Here is a 21,092-nt window from a genome sequence, read left to right as displayed (position 1 = left end):
GTAAGGGATTGAACTAATATAAGTAATCAATTCACAAAATGAACTGTTGCACCAGTGTTGTCAAATACTCATAAAAGGGCTCAGCTGCCATCCCTTAGTTTGTATGCCATGTATGTGCACATATGCTCATCGAGTCAGGATTCTGCTGTCCTTGTTGATAAGAAGTAAAATCCCCATTTTTAAAATCACACCCTATGAAATGGCTGAGAGTGAGTTAACAGATCACCAGTAATACTTACAGGGGAACCAAAGTTATGCCCAACCTCATGTGCAAAAGTAATGTGAGAAACCTTGGGGGGCACATGAGAGCCATAGTTCTGGACAGTGATGATTCCAGTGTTCAGAGACTTCTTCTTACCATCTGAGTACAATTTGCTTTTCTCACATATTCCGCCAGAGCTCCCTGCATTCACACAAAAGTACAAGTCACACATTTAGGGAAAGAAGTGTTGTGTTACTTGTCTATTGACATCCAGAGCAACAAACAGTTTGCCTGCGCAGGTTTACAGACTAAGAGCTCTCTATAATTAATATGAACACAACCTTGAAGGGAGATTAGATTTATTCACACAAATGCTCTCAACACTGATTAGACACATTCACACAAGAAGTCAGCTGGTTTAGAATAGCTTTTGAGAGCTATTTTGGGCACTCCCTGAACGGATGAGCCCTTATTTCATCATACCTGTAGTACAAGACTAGCAGGGCGCAATGTCCAACAGAAGTAGCCTCAATCTACAACTTATTGGATTTCACCAAGTGAAAAAGTACACGGTAAATTTGGAGATCTTCTCTCACAGCAAGAGCATTTATATCAAATGTCATTGTCAGAATAAGTACATATATATGTGTGTGTGTGTGTATCTCATTGTCAGAAAAAAAAAAACCCTAAAGCTGAAAATGCTTTTGATGTGTTGGCTAATGAGACCTATGTTTAGAAGGTTGGCAGTCGAGTGCATCATACTTCTTGTTTGGAAAATTCCCAAAATTTTGACTTTAATATCACCAAATTTTTCCATAACTTGAGTTTCTACTGAAGCATTAATAATGTTCTAAAATCCAGCTATTCTATTGCTGATGTAAATGGTGTCTAACGACCAGTCTAAAGAAGTTTTCCTTTCTCAAGTAGAATTTTGATTTAGTGACATATCCCATTTAATCTATGTCAGTATGTGTGTTAAGGATGACAAAGATCATACCTTTCCTCAATTAAATTCAGTTTTGAAAGCAGTGTTTATGGACTGCACATTCCAATTCATCCTGTCCTTCCTCAGTGTATACACTAGAACAGTCATCACAGACCCAATTTCTCATTTCTATTCACCTTCTGGGCATTACATTTCCTATGGCTCTTCCACAGTCACTAAGGTTAGTCCACACAGGTGCCTCTAACATACCAACTGCAGTCATGGGTCTGTTGATCTCTTACCCCTTATATGATCAGTTTCATGTTTCTTCCACTATTATTCAATTCTGTTAAAGCTCTCAATAATGTTCTCATTAAAGTCTCACTGATTGAGATTTTTTTTTTACATCAAAGGACATACTTTAGACCCAAAATACACAACTAGACTGAAACTAATGAGAAGCAGTTCATGAAGAGTCATGCAGTAATTATTCTGTTATCTCCCAGAACAAGATCTCACTGATTTAAAAAAAAAAAATTTCTTTCAATACTACCCAGAAAACCTAAAGGTTCTGCAGTGTAGTTCTCATAGCTGTAAGCTCTGTTTATATAGAGGAGAAATACTTGTTTCACCTGTCACTTTACTGCTCACTCACACCTACCCAAAATAAAAAGCAATCCAAGTAATATCACCTTTGCATAATAAAATAAATATGTTTTTCTTTACTGTTCATATCCTGCTTATCAGAAATACATAAAGATTAATTGAAATGGCACACTATACTAAAAATAAAATTAGACCATACCAAACCAAAATTGTGAAAAGCTAGATTTTTGTGTATTTGCTGTCAGTTTAAAAGGTGGTTTCTACCTTTTTTCTAGTGTCTACCTACAGTACTTTATCTCATAGCACTGAAGGCTTGTATAGAATTACCTGAAGGGGCTCCAACCCAAGCCAGACCAAGGACTCCATCATCAAAATCACGGTCTGTAAACACATAGGCCAAGCAATAATCATCATGGTTCTGTTCTGAGTTCAGTTCCAGAAACTTTTCCACACCAATGTTAGGAAATCTAAAGGGATTGGAAGAGTCCTTCTCATCGATGGTTGTGTTAATCTAAAAGTAAATTGAAACAAATGGTAAGACAGGATTCATTTCCACTTGCACATGCCAGCTAAGAGGCTCACTGTTGTCAGTACCTTGCTATGTTATCTAGTTAAAGATGTTGTTTAAAATTTAAAAGCCTTGATTGTAAATTACCACCCCAATATTTGGAAAACAAAGCATTACAATAAATGATGAATTGCATTTGTGTAGTAAATCCCCATTCTCTTATTTCCTTCTGTTTTTTTCCATCAGTACCCAAAAATTTGTATTTATCCTCCTAAATTATCACTTTTACAAGGAAGTCCCAACCTGGATAGCCATTCTCTATTTTAGTATTAAAGTTATTGGAGAATAGCAATAGTCTATTCACCACACAACAATGGTGCTGAAACAAAGTAAATTGATTCCTATAGAAAAACTGACCACAGCTTAATAACAGCAGTAGTGGGCTTTTGACAATAATCACTAAAACCAAATCAAATAAATGGTTTAGGGCACCATTTACTGCAGAGACACTTCTGCTAAAGAACTGTTATCAAACAATAAATGGGTACAAGTGAACAGGAATGGCACATTTGAAGAATACATCCTCCAAGCAGCATCAGTGAAGCTGAAAGCATTTCCAACCCAACTTACTCGGATTCGTTTCACCATGAAGCTGATGTTACGGATCCCTGAAAAATCTGTTGACTGGTAAATGGTGTCAATTGCTTTAACATGGCTGGAAATCTGTTGAAAACAAAAGTAGCTACAGTTCAGAGATCCACGCATTAAATTACATTACAGCTTATCTTAACAGCAATAGCTGCAATGCCTACACTCCTACAATATGTGATATTGTGCTGTAGGAACTTCTTTTGTAGGCTTTTTGAATTAAATCATGACCCACAATGGAAATAAATCATTACTTGCATCATCACCATGCCAGATACCACTAAAGGATTTTGCCATTTGATTTTTTTTAACACATAATTCTATCAACTTTCAGATATTTGTTTGCAATATTCCCTTATTCACTGCTTTGTATTCAAAGCACTGTAATCCTTTTTTGGAGAAAAAAGAATTACCTGTTACAGATTTATTCTTTCATTTCTGGTAGAACATAAATGTGGAAAAACTAGTAATTTACCTTTTGTAAAAGCACACAGAAAGGCTAACTCACTAAAAAGCTAAAAAAGGTGACTAGAAGGTAACTCCAGATCTTTGAAAAATGTTACTTGAATTGCCTACATACAGTGTGATAAATAAATAGTAAAATTCAGATCTGCAACAGCACTGAAACTTCAGACTTCAGCAGAATTATGTTAACATGCTAGCTATATTTTAACAAATTATCACCAAAACCATTAAATCATATCAACCCTTTTCCCAGTTAACAGTATAATGACAAATGAAAAGCATCTGCCTTTAGCTGCCACTGCTTTTTTACCATCCACTATATTAGATACTACAGGAATAGATCTCAGCATTATTAGCTCACGGTGTTTTGAGCTAGAATTTCAAAGGGAAGCCTATGTAAATGTTAAAACAGAGGCTTGGCAGGCTGTCAAACAGGACTGAACTCTTCAGGTAATATAATTTTTCTGAGTAAGAAGTGAAAATAGTCAGACTGCAAGTCCTGCTCAGAGGTGCTAAACACACCACAGCTGCTATTAAAGGAGGCCAGGACTTTTGTCACAGAAAATGCATATTTTTAGCAAAATAAAAAATGCTGTTTCAGTTATGTCAAAAGCGCTTTAAAGAAGGAAACAAGCCATTATACAGTAAATAAGCAAAAAGAAAAGTCACATGACATTTATCAAGACTACCCAAAAAATAAAAGCAGGTAATTGAAAACAGAGGGACTGGAAATACCTGTGCAATCACAGCTTCTCTGGTTCCATAATGCTTGTAGAATAAATGATCAGTTTGGATATACAGCTGGCACGTGTTTTTTTCAGCCTGAGTGGCACGCTTTTTTCTCAAAAGCTGTGGATCATCCTTCTTAGGCTCTTCAACAGGTTTCTACATATGCACAGGAAAGAAATACATTAATTTTGCAGTTCCACATGCTGCACTAGATTACCTAAATAACAATGGTTCTAAACATACTCCACTAATACGAACAGGTTTTCATTCTTTTTCTTTAATTTGCAAAGTTTCATGAATCTTGAATTAACTGCATTATGCTCAGTTTTCAAATACTTGGAATGTAATCTTAGCAAAAGCTTTTGCTGAACTTCATTTTATATTACAAAAGGCAGTCAACATTACATAAGATTTTTTTTATTTATGTGATCTTTGGAATTTTTCTTTTTTATAATCCTTTTCTAAGATAAACAAACAGTTGGTTATGAAAAAAATCAGCACTGATGGGACTTAACTGCACCTTCCCTACAACCAGTTATTTCGAACTGTAATTACCTTAGTCAGCTACCCCAGCAAAGAGAAAAGTTTAAGCACTTCAGCATGGAACAAATGGGGCGCCGAAGAACCAGCTAAAGGAACACTGGTTAGGCAGAGTGGTATCTGGTAGTGATGCCTGAAGTTTTAGCTTTCACATTTTCCAGATTCTGTACTGCATTAGGATGTAACTCTGAACTTCATATAAAGTGTTAGCAAGTTCTCTTCACAGTTTAATCAGACAAAACCCAAAAAGTGTAAACAGCAACAAACTGAGGAGGGCAAACTGAGAAGATGGGACTTCATAACCTGAAGCTGTAACTGGACAATCAACCCCAATATGGAAATGGACCAAAACTTATAAAAGTGTGAAAACTCGTGACTCAGAGTCCATCTTGGGTAGAGCCACAGCTGGGCTCTTGTACTGCCCAAGGTGCATCCTTTAAAGGCCTTTTAACAAAACCCTACTTTATTCCTTTAACACTGTCTAGCCTCTCTTGCAGGTAGCCTCTCAAGGCATCAGGAGCACATTGGCCTTACAGCACTCACTGGCTTATGGCCCTCTCTCTCCAACAAGTTTTACAAGCACATTTTTGGGAAAGCATGCTATTGTTACCAATGCTGAAAAGTGCATTAATGTTGACAATTTCTGGAGTCCCAACATAAATAAACTAAGTTGCTGATGCTATTTAACAAGCCATATTGCATAGTTTTCTGGGTATGTATTTAGCTGACACCACAAAATTATGCCAAGACTCTGAACAGCTCAGAACACAGCTAAGCCTAAAAGAAACTCAGTAATTTGCTGCTAGAAAAAAAGTATTTTGTGACATGTGGTGCAAACCTGAGTGCAAACCCACTGTGGGACTCCACCCAGGTACACAGGCTCCTGCCACAGGACACTTACCTCTCACAGCAGTAACATGCTGTAACCCCCACAAGCTTACAGGGTTGTTAGGAAGACTCTCCCACCAATACCTCTTACTTCTCCACTGAGAGCACTCATATATCCCAAGTGTGTTACATTAACATAACTTGAAAATCTAGAAGTTATTATTCTGTAGAACCAATGTATTACTTGGAGATCAAGGGATCTTGAAACTCTTCCTTCTCAATTGCAATAAAGTATATTCCTCATTTCAAGCTTGATTTCCACATCCATCTAAAATTCTAACTGTTGAAAAATTTGAGATCACTTAGGATTCATTAAGACTATAAGTAGCACATCTGGGCTACAGAAGCAATGAGAAAAAGAATTTAGAAAAATTATGTTAAAAAGAAACCTCCAGCAATAATTTTAAGTATCTCACAATGTGGAGGGATGATAGCTCACCAAAAGTAAGAGACAACATACAAGAAATAGGAAGTTATCACACTAAGCACTAATCAACATAATCCAGTAGCCTTTGTTGTACCTCTGTTGTTGGTTCTTCTATACCAGTCATCTGGTACTTCTGCATTCTTTCAAATACTGAATGATCTGCACAACCTCCTTGTGGTCCATATTTATGTGGATATTCTAAAAAGAGGAAGGCCAAGTTGAGTTTTCAAATTCCAAGTACAAGTCCAAAATATGGCTGCATCAGTGCAACTTACTCAGTTGGTGTCCAATATTGTGCATGTGGTTTGAGGGAAGCAGCAGAAGATGCAAGGTCTATGCAGCTTTTTTTCATTAAACATTTCTACTAAGACATTCTTAGTTTTACCAACAGAACAAAACTGACATTTGCTCCTTATTTTCTCAGGCAGCACAAGAAAATATGATGAGCAGTGCCTAACGTAAGAACAAGAGCTTTTATTTACACATCTGTACCCACTTACTTCAGCTAAAAGTAGCCATCAAAATATGACATCACAATGGAAAGTTATTAGATATCAAATATACTAAAGACTTCTTGGGTAAGAGAAAGGGTTTTTATGCCACTTGGTAAACAAAGAAACCTTGCCAACATTCTTACAGGATTTTATTATTTTATTCATCTTCCACTGATTTTTGGGAAGTTTTCACATTATGCCACCTCACTACCAAGACATAAGAAGGGAAATGCTATTGGATAGAACCATGGTTTAGTTAACCACTACATGTTAGTTAAAAATGCTGGAGATCCAAACTAGTGAGAAAATCCCACAATCTCCTGTTTAACAAGGCCAACTCTTGCAATAGCTGTCAGTGCAGACCTCATTGCACAAGGGAACGTGTTTCAGGCACACGTGCTTAGCTTTTGCTGTCAGTACCTATTGCACATTTGCAACCTGTATTTGCAGAAGCTTCCTCTGGAGATGAGAAATACTGAATACTTCCCCTTTGATTTCTTTGCAGATGCAACCCCGTCATAAATTGGTGCCCAGGTAAGAAATAATGGAATACAGGCTATGGTAGCCACAGATCTGAATACTTAACAAGTCAGTTTCTGTAGGGCAAACCACAGTTTTAGCACCTTCTCAACCGAGTGCCACTTTTATCAGAAATGTACAAACTTTACCAAGGTTTGTTGTGTTCTGGGATTTGTTGGTTGATTCATTTGTCTTTTTATTTTTGTTTGGTGAAGAGGTGTTTTTTTTTTAAAGAGTGGAGATCCAAATTCAAAGAGTAAAAGAACAGCTATGTAAGAGCAGAACTGTAAAGCCTAGGCACCAAGGACCTGATGCCCACATTCTATGCATTTCAGGTGATTTTGCCCTGGACTAGATCTAGTCTGGGCTGTGGAGTCAAGGCTTGGCAGTAGCTGGAGCATAGCAGATGTACTCCCTTGGAGTATGGGCTCTGTATGGTTTCATCTGACAGCTGCCTTTATTTTTCTTGGAGTCTTATGGCTGTTTCTTACAGTCATACTGCATGATACTGCTGAACTATTTCAATATACAGCTTACCTTGTAAGTTTATTTCATTACTTTCTACATACTGGTTTCCCTTATTTCAATTTCTACCACCACACAAATACCATTTTTGAACTGCTCTCTCATCACATTCCTCCCAGCACAATTAGCCCTAGCACAATGCCAGAAGAATGGAGAAAGAGAAAAATATGCTCTTACTGCAAGTCACCTCACACAATTTGCTCCAGCATGGTAGTGGAACACTGACTTGGCTAACCAATATCACCACTCTCTGTTGGAGTCACCTTCTACTTTTGGGGGATCCTGTTTAATATCACTAGATTGGAGTTATGAGCAAAGGACTGTAGATATGGTCCTTCCCTTCTCCATCTCCACCACCCTTTTTTCCTCCCACTATAGTATAAAAAATTCTACTGTATTTAGTGTAATGCAAATTTTCATTACTTATGAGCTGACTTCACACCACCAACAGTTTATCCCTGCAAGAGCAGGTTACCCAGGGGCAGGAGCAATGGCCCATCCTGTCTTTCCTCCACACACTGCCCCTGCAGAAAACCACTGTACCCTGCAAGAAACTCCTGCAGGAGCCCCACTCTGAAGCATTATGACAACTGACAGAGCAGTACTGGAAATAAATATGCTCAGTTTATTACACAAAATGATCTCTCTTTTCTTTCTATCTTGTTTCCCAAAGGTGTTAGGAAATCCCTTAACACATTTTTTTATACTGACTGCCTGCACTTCAGGTATTTCTCACTTCAAAAGTAATAATCTAGTAAAGAACACTTTAAAGCCATGACAGTTAAAATTACAAAAAAATGAACAGAAAACAGCCTGCAACAGCAATTGCCAAGATTTTGCATGTGCTGGAAAAGACAAATCCCCCAGAGGCAGATTTGAAACCACCCTGCTAATCATGGAGACAGGTAATACAGGATAGTTCACTTTGGAACCGTGTCTAACTTCCAGGGAAAGTTGCATATGAAGTTTTTATTTGCTAAATGCTGAACTGCCCCCAAACTGTGAAGGCACCGTTCCCTCGTCATCTTTTGAGACTTCCTGCTTCCATCATCCCCTGCAGCAGTTCCAGTTTTAAATATCTGAAGCTAAGCAAGAACTACATGGTGTCAGATGACTTGGCCAGTTTTGACCCACAAGACACAAGTCTGGTCCATGCTCTTGTGAAGCTTTGCAATGCTCTGAGATGTGCCAGCTTTCTGTGCAGCCTTCCGCCAGCTCTTTGGGATCAAGAGCTTCTTAGCCTATCCCTACCACAACCCTGAGAAGCGAAAAGGAAAAAACCTGCTTTCACCATGAAATGATTGCTTACAGTGAATGCAGAGTTGAGAAAACAGAAGACTATTTTCCAACAGAGCTACTGTAGAAGAGGTTCAATCTTCTAACTAGAAAAAATCATTAGTCAAAAAAAATCCCCAACTTTTTCTTTTCCAGTACTGTCCACTTTCAGGTTTTGTACATCCTCGCAGAATGTTAAGAAATAATAAAGAGTAGGAAAAAATAACAGTGGATCTAAAAACCACCTGCAAAATCTTATCATTGCATACCTTCTAACTAAAATGTCTTATTCTAACTAGATGGCAGATAATTTTTAATGATATATACTCCAGATGCTCAAAATAAGATTTCTTTCCTTTCAAGAAGATGCATTACTACCTTCCACAAAGACATTCTTGAACATTTGGTTTTTCTTCTTCTAATTATCAGTTAATAGTATGATCTGTTAAGCATTTAGGCTAACCACTTAATAATTACTGAATTTAGGCATCTTGGGCAAGGATGACATCAAACTTCCATTAAAAATGATGAAAACTCAATTCTTTAACAGCCATAGAAATTTGCCCAATACTAGCAAAAGCAATAATGGCAGAATGAAACTCAAATGTAAGCAGATAAAAGAAAAAATCCTTATTACAGATTTAATTTGCAGCACTTTGTGATGCTGTGCTCCCATGACAACTGTCATCACAATGTGATGAAAAAGAAACCAGGTTGTCATTAATAACACAGTTTTCAATGGTCAGCCTATTCAGCAGATAGGGCTTTGCAAAATTACAAACCACTTCACTTTCTGTTCTCAGTTGTATGCCCCTTCCAAGATCATAAAGACAATTAAGTGGCCATGTTAATTTTCTGGAAGATCTGAACAGGATTTTCCTGTATACTGTTGATCTGAAGAAATATTGATTTTGTATTTTGCAGTATGAACTCAGGGATACACTTGAAGCAAATATGATTTAAATAAAGTAAATATACCTTCACCCTTAAAGAAATGTTTCCTAAATATCTCAATGTAAACAGCAATTTGCATCTTTCTAACGGTAAATTATAAAACAGTTTATCAAGACTGGTTTAGAAACTAAAATCATTCAACTTGTGTTTCAAGTCATGAATAGAAGGCTGCCTTCCACTGGTCACCAGATCCACTGTAACAGACAAAGGCTGCCTTATAAAGTTGACAATATAATCCCCATTTACAAAACAACTTTTGTTTAACTACTGAAAAAGAACTCATTGAGATGCTAATCATATGTTGCATTGTGGTTTCTGAAAAGCACTAAAAAGCATATTGTTTCAAAAGGCTGAACCATGGGTGACCAAAAAAATACCCAAATTAAAGCAAAGATGACTTTTTACCTCAGTTTCTCCTGAGTCAGAAACGTGATCATTTTTGTTGCTTTTGTCCTACATAAGACAGTAGTGGTTTGACTCTATTTCAAAAGAGCTAGCTTTAAATTAGAGCAGTAACAACAAATTAACAACAAATCTACTACAAAGCTTAGCTTTTCTGAGTTGTTGAGGTTTTTTGGAGCTGCAGTTCAATGCAAAAATAGGTCTCATGAAAGACAAAAATAATGTAGCTTCAAAAGCACTCTTCAGAAAGAGACAGAAGCAGTTGTATATTCCAGCTATTTCAGACAACAGAAATCCTAGTGGCATCTATGATCCTAATGACTGAAGTGATACTATACAATCAGAACACAAGCACATCAGACTGTGCTGGCAGCAACCAACAGGGGTGACGTGTTTTTAAATAGTGCTGCTTAGACTTTGCTCCAGGATGGGTTATTTTCAACCCTGCTGAGCAAGCAGCAATGTTCACTCACTTGGCGACTTGGAAGCCATACTGCACTGCTGCTTTAATGTGCCTCATTAGAATAGATTTAGACCATCCCCTCTGATAATCTGATTTTCTTTCTAACTAATGGTTTTGATGCACTAGATCCAAGAGGAAAAATGATGTAAGCCATACCAATACCACATACTAATAGCTGAATAATTAAAAACACCCAACATACCCTGCTCCTGTTCACTTTATAAGACATTAGTAAGAAGCAATTTCAACATTACTTTTTCCAGTTCCCAAAATGATCCATTTACTCTTCCAACAGAGACCACTTCTACAAAACAGCAATAGTAACTTTCATAAAATCAATTTATCTGCTTCTTTAAGGCACAAGTGCTATTTCTGTCAGTATTCGATAACAGTGAGGAGTATTTTTAGTCACTCACTATTTACAGCATAAGGAACTGGGACATGAGACAATCTTCTTGCTTGTCTCAACCTTTGAAAACTGGGCACATCACTGCCTTATGTCTCTTACTTTCCTCCTCCCCCTCTTTTCAACAAAAGGGTTAGTTAATAAAACCCTTTATGAAGCTGACAGTGACTTATTTACACAAAGTCCTACATAAGTGGAAGTCCAACATTCCCACTATCAAGCAGTGAACTGAACTGTTCAGTGAGACCTATAAGATGCAACACAAAACTTAAAAGTATGTGTGAATTATTCACAGAAATGTTATGAAAGATGTATCTTACAGCTCCACACCAAACTTTTGTAACTTTTTTATTACTTTTCCCTCACTATTTTCCTGCTACAGCAGCAAAGCCAGTAATACTCCAACTGCAGCTAACAGGGAAAACTGCCTTCTCCCCTTTGAACTGACTTCCCCCCAGCTGAACTGACCAGCAATGCTCTGTAGAGATGAAAATGAAGCTCATGCTGCAGCTTCCTTCTGAGAATCAAAAATATGGAATGTTATCCCATAAAATTATTCTTAAGTATGAGTCTTGTAAACACCAAGAAAACATACACTTAGTCAGAAAACAAATACTGTTCGCAAATCTAGTAAATGCTTTCGTTCACAAGCTCTTTAAAATTATGGAAATTCTATTTGCTTTTGGGTTAGTAATCATATTTACAGAATGATATAACAGGAATGACAAACATATTTGCTAGCTCACAGCAATTGTAATATACACAAAGACAGCACACATACTGCCACTGAAAGAAAAGTACAAAAAAACCACCTAAATTTGCTGAGTTTTTCGTGGAGAAAGATCACTTCTCTTCACTGCATTCACCCAAGAGAAGTAATCAAGGAGAGCAATATGCAATAACCCTGTTTTTTTCACTGGCTTACAGCACCGAGAAAATTGTAATATACAAAGTCAAATCGCAATCAGAAATTTTCCTCATCTAACTTCCTATTCTTTTGACACTTCTTTTCACAATGTAGTCTCATTATGACATACTTTGAAAATGGTTTATACATATATCATTATCAGAGCGGTTCAAGTAATTTCTAGTGCAAGCCTCCTCATTCAATTTCAAATGAGATTTCAACCTCAAGTCTTCTAGGGTTTGCACAGTGGCCTGATGGGACACATTTTTAAATGAAGTTATGGTTTAAATTGATTTTTTTAAGCAAGACTGACATCCTGAAGTTAGCTGGAAAGACACTTTGTTAGCTTCAATAACCAAAAGTTAGTCTTAAACTGATGCTGCTAACATTTACCTTTGATACCTCCTTGATCCTTGAAGGATTCAAATTTGGAACCGTAACTTCTGAGGCAGTACTTTTGAGGTTCAATATAACTTAAGCATCAAACAAAACTCATTTGTATTACATCTGAAGACTGATCATACATAAATAGGCAGGTAAAATGCAGGAGAACTCTGGTGCATCAGTTCTCAAGACATAGAAGTATTTAATGGTACTTTTTCATCCTTCTGAGCATTTGCAACTGAAGCTAGATTTCTGGGGCTATTCTGGTCAAATTTAAGTACTATCCTCTGTACCCTTCCATCAGCTGTTGTGTAAAATGGGACATACTGGGTGGCACCACCTCTTCTTAAGAGCTCTCTGAATGCACATGTGAGAGACACATGCAGGAGAAGCTTTTATTTCACATAAAAGTCACCCTCATGAGATATACGTAATCATTGAGTGACTTGAATTTTAATTATCGTTTCTTCTCCAGATCACATGGAAGAACAATCAGTATATATCATTTTAAGAATGTATTTTTCAAAGAAACATGTATCCATTGGGTAGGAAATGTACTGCTTGCACACTTAAGCCTGACTGCTAAGGATTTCTTCAAATGGCAGAATAAAGACTGACTTTGGTTTGCCATAAATCTCTCTCACACCTTAACCGTATATGAATCACTTGAGGACAGCATGATTTACAGTGTCATACAAAAGCCAAAGTCTCATTTGAGCTTACAAATGGCATACAGGTTTTGACATTTAATTAAAAAAATATTTCATCTGTAGCACAAAATGGAAGTACTCACTGATATCATCTTCATGATAAATGACAGAGTGGAATGGTAAGTTTCTGTCCTTTATGTATCTCTCTGCTGGCTCAATATAAAAGGTCCCACTGTGAGTTTGGATGAATCCTTCAAATTTTCCATCAATAACAGACCCGTGAGTAAAACTTCCCTGCTCACCTGTTAAGGGACAAAGTGTATTAGCTTTTTTATACCCTTCAAAAATAATTTTTAAGACTAAGATTATCCGTCACCAAGATAAACAGTTACAGCAAAATCACAATCACCAAGTTCAGCAGCTTCCCAATCAGGTGCATAAACTAAATGTTTAAAAACCATATAAGGAAGACTTCAACTCTGTATTTTAAAGCTGGTACATACACAGCATGTAATTCTACAATCAAATCCTGTCCTTATACATCCGGTCATACAGATAATTAGAAATAATAAACAATGAAATCAGAGCATATACACAACTTTGAAAGAAGGACTTCCCCATATTCAAGACATCCATTTCTCTCTTCAAGCATCATTGTCTTAAAACTGTAGCTAGGTTTAAACCTGGCATAGAATGAATTTATATTTTAAACAGTCATAATCAGGAGAAGTACAAGTGTCAAAGTTTAATCACTGACTGCTACAACATCCAGCATCCCAACAGCCTTTCCCATAAAAAGGATGAAAAGATTACTCTGCTCAAACAGTATTTATATACTCTTCCATTGAGGAAAATTCAGAATCACACTATCAAAAAGCCTTCTGACCTACTCAAAATAACTGGTAAATTGGTCTGCCTAGATGCATATGAAGCCCTGTGTTTATCACATTTCAAAGTTGAAAATGCTCACTTCAAGACTGCAGAAAATGGCTTAGAAAGACCTTCAGGAAAACCAAACAAACAGTACAAAGAGGGGCAGAGTAAATCTTAATCCATTTCTTCTTTCCATCTGCTTTTAATTCTGTAATTCTTTTTCATTTTTAATCAATTTTATCTTTTGTATTTACTAAAATCAGATATATTACCCTTAATGATGGTAACTATATTCCTTTTACTCCTTTAAACTAAAAATGGCACCTGATTTCTTTTTTCTTCAATGTATACAACTTTTCTCTCTTTTTTTAAAATGCAGACTTCTATGAAGAGAATGTTTACAAACAGATTTGAAATTCAAGTTTTATGGATATGAAAATTATTAGATAAAATACTCATCTAAGTGTGACTCATATATAAAAGCAGATGAGAGTTTAAATGTATTAGATGCATTATTAAAGTTTAACAATAATCTAATACTGATACTAATTTTCTCCACATACTATTAGAAAATTCCTGTTTAAAATTGCTGCACTTTCATCCATTTAAAAGTGTTATACTTACCATAAATGTGTCCAGTGTAAATATGGGAGGTATCATAATCAATTACTTGGTTTGATATTTCTACTTTAAAGTCATCACTAAAAAGAGATGTATCTCTCTTCATTCGAAGGTTGAATTGTCTAAAATGAATAAAACAAGACAGTAAATTGGCACTGAGCTTCAGCTACAAGAGCACTAAGTACTTCAAAACTACATTTTTGTGCAAACAATTTGCAGGCCTTGTAAGATTTTTCTGTACAAAATGTTTGTACTGTACAAGAATTAGACCAGAGCCTAGAAGGATTTTTAAAGCAAGATTCTTTAGATGCTTTTTATATAAGTAGCTAAGTTTACAAGATTTAAGCCAGAAAACACATTAGACTTAAACACACAATTCTAAAGTGCTGACTTGGACTATACACTTGTTCCCAGTCCTTCAGAAGACACTCAAGTAGCTTAGGAAAAATGCAACTATTTTACTTTACAGCACTGTGAAGCAGAACAGATAAAACCAGCTTTCACTTATTTTACATTTATTGATGGCACTTAAGATTTAAATAACTTAAATGAAAGGTGAGTTAATCAGTGTTTCAACTGAAACTCAAAAAATAATATGGGCAACAATATCTAATAAATATACTCAAAGTGGTAGAGTTACATGAACAAGTATGTAAACAGCTCTATTCATTAAATGATTGAGTTCAGTCGCAGCACTGCATACTTTAATGAAAATCCTACTGCCAATCTTCATATGAAACAGCTTGCTTTTATGACAACAGGAGTTTCATTCAAGCAAGCAACATAATTGAAGTGTTTTAAAATACCTGACATACAAATTCATATGTGTGACAACCATTAGCTTGCTTCAGAATTTCATTTGGTATTATCTTAAATTTTGTATAAACATTTGTGCAAATACAGATCACAAAGTTGTTGAAACTTCAACCATTCCAGTTTTAGTCTTGATTTTCCTCCTATATTTTTCCTTCTCCGCACAATGATGAAATTGAAGGAATATTATAGTTACATCACCAATTTGTTACACAAAAAGTAACTCTGATAAGTTGAGTACTTTTGGATTTGAGTCTTCATCTAAAAACCATGACCATCAGAGCTGACCTTCACAGTGAAAGTTAGTATCCCAGTATGCGACCAACAGAATAACTCAGGCAATTAAGAGCCACAGTGTAAAGCTGATTAAATCTAGTTACCTTTTACTAATGAGCTGAAGCATACACAAAGTGTATCTTCAGTTTCCACCTGCACATTAAATATGACACTATAGTTATAAGTATTTTGAAACATTAAGATGCAAACTTCAAGATCAAAAAAAAAGTCTTGCCTACACTTAACACCTGGGAAGGGCTGTGGTGACTCATGTTGACTATTCTGTATGCAAACAGCATTTCACAATCAAACTATATTTATTATTACTACCACAGTGTTAATAAAGCTTCAAAGCAAGTACTCTTCTCTGGCAACGTGTCACAGGTATCTACTACGAGGTTATGAAACTCTGAGATGTGGCTGGTAGATGGGAAGGTTAAACTTCTGCAATTCCCTGAGACTCAGGCTTTGTGCCAAGCCCAGCAGTGCTCCTAGCACAGTTCTAGTAGAGATGTATTTTACAAGGAAGATCCTCGTGTTACAAAGGAAGGATGAGTTCATTTGAGCACCTGGATACAGGCATCACTGAGACAAGAAATAAGAATGATTGTTCTTCACGTTCATCTTTTTACTACCTCTGCCACAACAGTCCTTTAAAGGCAACCCAGAGGCTCATGAGGAAGAGGAAATAACATGAACAAGCAACCCAGAGACACATGGTAGGACTGAATGCCACAAGATTACCCAACAGGTTTTTTGAGGGTGGGTGGTGGGCAGTGTGGGGACTTGAAGCCGCTTTATGTGGCTCTCCTGGGCAGAAGTTAAAAATTAACAGGTAGAAAGAAATTAAGACCAACACTGATGAGAATATGACAAACTTCATTTACATACTTGAAAAAGTTATACTCACTTTGGATGTAATACACTGCTCAGGGTGTTACACAGACTTGAGCTCCATTTTGAGCTTTCCTTGTGACTGAGTTGTCACACTCAAGGATGGATCAGACTCTCAGTGCATTTGAACTGAAGTGAAATGGAAAGAGATCCTGGACCCATTAGAATCTCTTCTCCCTTCTCTAGTATTTGATAGAAGACTTCATATCTTTCCTCATGGAAGGAAGTTTTTTGGGAAAAATCCCTCACCCTATATAGCATTTTTCTTTCAGAAACGTATACATCATTTCTTTAAAACTACATTTTTCTGGTTGTGTTCATGTATGTTGCAAATAAAACTGAGCAGAAGTTGTCTCTAACACCCACCTGCATCAGCAATTTTGTATGGCTTTGAAGTACACAGTGCAAGAGAATGCAGGGCTTCTGATGTGTTAACTCCCCATCGATACTGGCAAAGTGAGGGGAAAAAATCCCAGGACCTGATATCAGCCTGAAAGTTGGTAATTTACCAAGCTTAGCTTAGTGTAACCCCAAGACCATGGATGGACGAGCCCTAGGCCTGATCTGTGCAGCCACCCAGAGTATCCTCAGCTGCTGCTCTCACCCTTCCGAACCAGCAGGACAATCGTGGTGCAGTCATGGGCTCCCCTTGGTGGCCATCTAACCATGCTTTAGGGTCAGCCTTGAGTTTTGCCTACACATCCGACACTCCAGGGCTTGCTTTTGGGGGAAAGAGGGGCTCAGTGGAGTTTAACGAAGTTGGGAATGGTTGTTCCTTCTGTGGGATACCTTTCCCTCAACATTACCTGTATGTCACTTCAAAATGGACTGTTAGAAGTTATATGTACCAAATTTAAAGTTTCGCTGGTTTAAAATTTGGAAGCCTCTATTTATGCTCCTTTAATTTTTACCCTCTCCTTGCTTTCCATATTGCTACATAATAAACACTAAAGATTCTAACCCCTGTTGCTGATTATCTATCTTTTAATAAAATCAGCTCTATTTGCAGGATTAGAGAACTATTACAAATTCAAAAAAACTCAGCTGTGCTTCACACTAACAATTCTCTATTTGATTTCTTAACTTAGTTAAACTATTAGATAACCTGATAATCTCTCAGCTATTTTTAAACAGGTCTTTTCTTAGTCATTCAAACATGCTTGATGAGAACAGGATAATCTGTATAAACTGTTCATCTTCTTAATAATGAAAAATTTACAAATATTCCTTTACTTTTCCCCCACCAAAGGAGGAAAGAGATAACTTGGGACTGTGGGGAGGAAAAGGGCTGAGGAGGGTGGAGGAGTAAACAAGCATCTATTCATCTCTACTTCCAATAATTAACAACTTTAGCACATCACCAAACTTCAAACATAAATTCTACCCTGGCTTAAACCTACTAATTTCATGATTCTTCTGAGGACAGGGGACTCCAGGGAAGTTAAATGAATCTGTCTATATAATTACTGAATATGGTTTCTAAATTAGCCACAATGGAAGAAACAAGAAGCTTCAAATAAACTTCTGACAATTATAATTTGCAATTTACAATGCACCAAATTTTTAGTGCAAACTAAGCTATTCCTTAGCCTAGCTACACACCAGGCAGAAGATTAAACTAATTTCAGAAAAATAATGCCTCTTTCTACCTCACAGAAGACACTTCCCAGCAGTAGCGATCTCTAGAACAGAATTAAATCAATTAAGACCAAGTTTTGACCTTGCTTATTTGTTACTGCTTCTGTTTTCCACAGATCTGAAAACTGATATGGTAAGAAAACACTACTTAGTTACTATATGGTTGCCCACTTGGTTGTAGACCGAATTTTGGTAAAACTTTTACATCTACACACATATAAAATTATATAATCTGCTTTGACAATAAACTACATCTTATATATTAATGGCAGTACCCAAAAGACGATCAAGAGGTAGATTTTTATTTCTCTTTAGCTTACCTCAGGGAGACTATGTCAAGTTTGCAAGTAACACAGCAATTCAGTCATAATTAAAGAAGAAGTTATAGTTGAGAGCATCACACTTAGCTAAGACCCAGTACTTTCCCATGGGCTCAAGTTATGTTATCCTAAGCTCTAATCAGAGCAAGTACTTGAAAGAAAGAAAAAAAAACCAAGCCATGTTTTTATGCTACTAACATTTGGTAAAGGGGATATAAAGGCTTACATGCAAGAGTTAATGCAAAATCTATGACTCCATTTCTTTTTAATATGAGTTACCTCCTAAGATCAGTGATTTCACCACAATGCAATGTCCAGTATATTGGGTAGTTGGTACCAAGTCTGCAGACTGCACACAAGTGGCAGAAAAAGCTGTTATCTGGCATAAAAAAATGGCACTTGGTGCTATCCCTTTTCTGCCTTTCCTCAGTCAAACTGCTGTACCTGGTGACAGGCCCACAAAATCATTAAGTGACATGGGGAGGTTGTTGAGAAAAGAGAAAGGGAAAAAAGGAGATGGAAGAGTTACTCCACAGCTGAAAGAAGTGGCTGGGGAAAGGAAACTGAAGGGGATGAGTTGACAGCAGTATGTAACATGACTTCAGTACAAGGCAAGTCCATTTTTAGGTTCACAGTCTTTTCTTCCCAGTAGGAACCAGAAAAATCCTTGCAGTGGTGGCTCCATCAGCCTCCTCACAAGCTAGCATCTAGAAAATACTGTTCTGCTCAAGGTGCAAGTCTTTTATCCTTCCTTTTCCTACTTAAGAACTCAAAGACTTTCTTCTTGGAAAAATGGAAGCAGTGGGGGAGGGTCTGTAAATGAACAGGGATAATAACTTGAGCTCTTCTTTCTAACTGCTTCCATGAGGCATCCCACAATCTACTCAGTTCCCACAAGACTGTCAGACTCATTCCAGCTCTGAACAATAGTAAACAGAAGGCAGCTTAACAACCTAACACTGGATTTATACTACCCACAGTTCTACAGAACCATCACACTCAAAGATTTTTTTCATTGTCTTAACTTACTATTAAACCCACACAACATATTTTATCACTTAATTGATAATTCCCACAGTCCTGCTACTTACACGAAAGAAAACTTATCTTTGAAGCAGCACATGATAGGGTCTCCAGGTTTATCATTCTTTCTTTGATCCACCTAGATGCACACAGAATCATCCCCTAGTAAGTGTTTATGTAAATCCCTATCTCTACAGTATTTCAACACAGCCATCCCAGCTAGAATGCTTGCAACTTATGTTTGTTTTCCATTAGCACCTCTAGGAGACACTTGTGGTTATTCAGATGTCTTTCCCGACCTTCAGAAGCCAGACTTGCTAAACTTGGTATTCTAGAACACTACAATGAGAGTGCAGCCTTCATTGCAAAGCATTTGCCACTGATTACTCTTGATATGCATAGCTGCAAACACAAGCTAGCTCAGCTAAGAGAAACCATCCAAGTAGGATTACAAGAAGCTACATGTTGGCTAATTTCCCTCTGAGAAAGTATCTCCCTGTCCTGAAGAGGACAGTGTACAGATTTTAAAGGCAGAACAGCCTTTACCCCAGGTTGACTTTTTTTCCCCTTTCAGTAAAACTTCATTGGGAAGTTCAGTACAGAGCTGACTTCCTGGTTTCCTGCTTAGCAAAAATAACCTTCCCATTTCTATTTACATGAAGTTGACTATTTATATGCAATGCCATGTTCTAACAAAAACAAGATATCAAAAATCAGAAAACAGGTAAAGATGTACTAGAATACAAGCACAAGCAAAGTTACTACATGAATTCAAACAATAAAAGTAGTTGGGAAAGAAGCTTTGTTAGTTAAACAAGTAAAGACACAGAAGATAAATCCACTAGCTGATATATGAGCACATAGCTTGCATACATTCATTTAAATATACATTTTAAGAACATTACTTTCTCAGAGCATGGCTGTGTCTACTAAACTTTGCTGGCCAGGGAGTAGAGCTGTAAACCATTAATACCAATTTAAGCAGCACAGTGGAAATGCTGCACCTTGGCCAGGCTGTCCAGCCAGTCCAACACCATTGTGTCTCCCAGACAAACCCAAGGCAAACATCAAATGCTTTTTTTTTCCTGAGGGCTACACATAATCCAGCTCACTGTATTTAAACTCATAAAAGGCAAGACATTTAAGCTGCAGTTTCAGCCTCCAGAATTTTTTAACTTCATTTCAGTTAAAAAATGTGTAAGAACTTAGGACCCTTCTTCCCAGTTCTCTGCAAGATAAAACTGCTTTACCTACAAGTACCAGCATAGGGTGGGTTTGGTTTTGGGTTTTTTTTGACAAAACAAGTGTAAGAAGTGATACCTGATTCACAGGTGTCTTGTCTGACAAGTTATCTGTCAAGGTATATAACTTAAAAGGTCTAATAGAAAGGTAATGATTGAAGAATTGCCACAGAGCAGTGAATAATACTACAAAGACTACATTAAGAACTAAAGATATCAATTTTTTTTTTTCTTTTTCAAATTCAGGACAGCCTAAAATGAGTTGCAGTAAGTGAATCTTGCAAAAAATTCACTTAGTAAAATTCATGAAAATAATTTTCCTAAGTCTCACAAAGCCAACCAGTAGGTTCTATTTGATGACTGTTGAACCAACCTACCTAAGAAGTTGAGCTGTTTAGGGGTGTGTGTTTAAGTGCACATGGAATTGAAAGAGACACAACATACATTTTCAGATTAATCCAGTAATACTGAGTCTG

The 21,092-nt window shown here is 36.9% G+C and overlaps 1 protein-coding gene across 2 annotated transcripts in view; it reads right to left on the bottom strand.

Annotated features, from left to right (window-relative positions):
* Positions 1 to 21,092, bottom strand: part of ADAM10 (ADAM metallopeptidase domain 10) — a 42,641-nt gene that overhangs the window by 7,887 nt on the left and 13,662 nt on the right. For both annotated transcript variants that reach the window (XM_053954922.1, XM_053954923.1), the window contains exons 3-9: positions 14,415 to 14,533; positions 13,061 to 13,219; positions 6,033 to 6,136; positions 4,090 to 4,239; positions 2,872 to 2,964; positions 2,061 to 2,244; positions 240 to 403 (exon numbers count right to left, since the gene is read on the bottom strand). In XM_053954922.1, the coding sequence (XP_053810897.1) occupies positions 240 to 403; positions 2,061 to 2,244; positions 2,872 to 2,964; positions 4,090 to 4,239; positions 6,033 to 6,136; positions 13,061 to 13,219; positions 14,415 to 14,533 (973 nt within the window). The remainder of the gene's footprint in view (positions 1 to 239; positions 404 to 2,060; positions 2,245 to 2,871; positions 2,965 to 4,089; positions 4,240 to 6,032; positions 6,137 to 13,060; positions 13,220 to 14,414; positions 14,534 to 21,092) is intronic.

Source organism: Vidua chalybeata, chromosome 13 (genome assembly GCF_026979565.1).
Source record: "Vidua chalybeata isolate OUT-0048 chromosome 13, bVidCha1 merged haplotype, whole genome shotgun sequence".
NCBI lineage: Eukaryota > Metazoa > Chordata > Aves > Passeriformes > Viduidae > Vidua > Vidua chalybeata.
The sequence above is the reverse complement of the archived record's forward strand: the minus strand, read 5'-3'. Positions and strand labels throughout refer to the sequence as shown.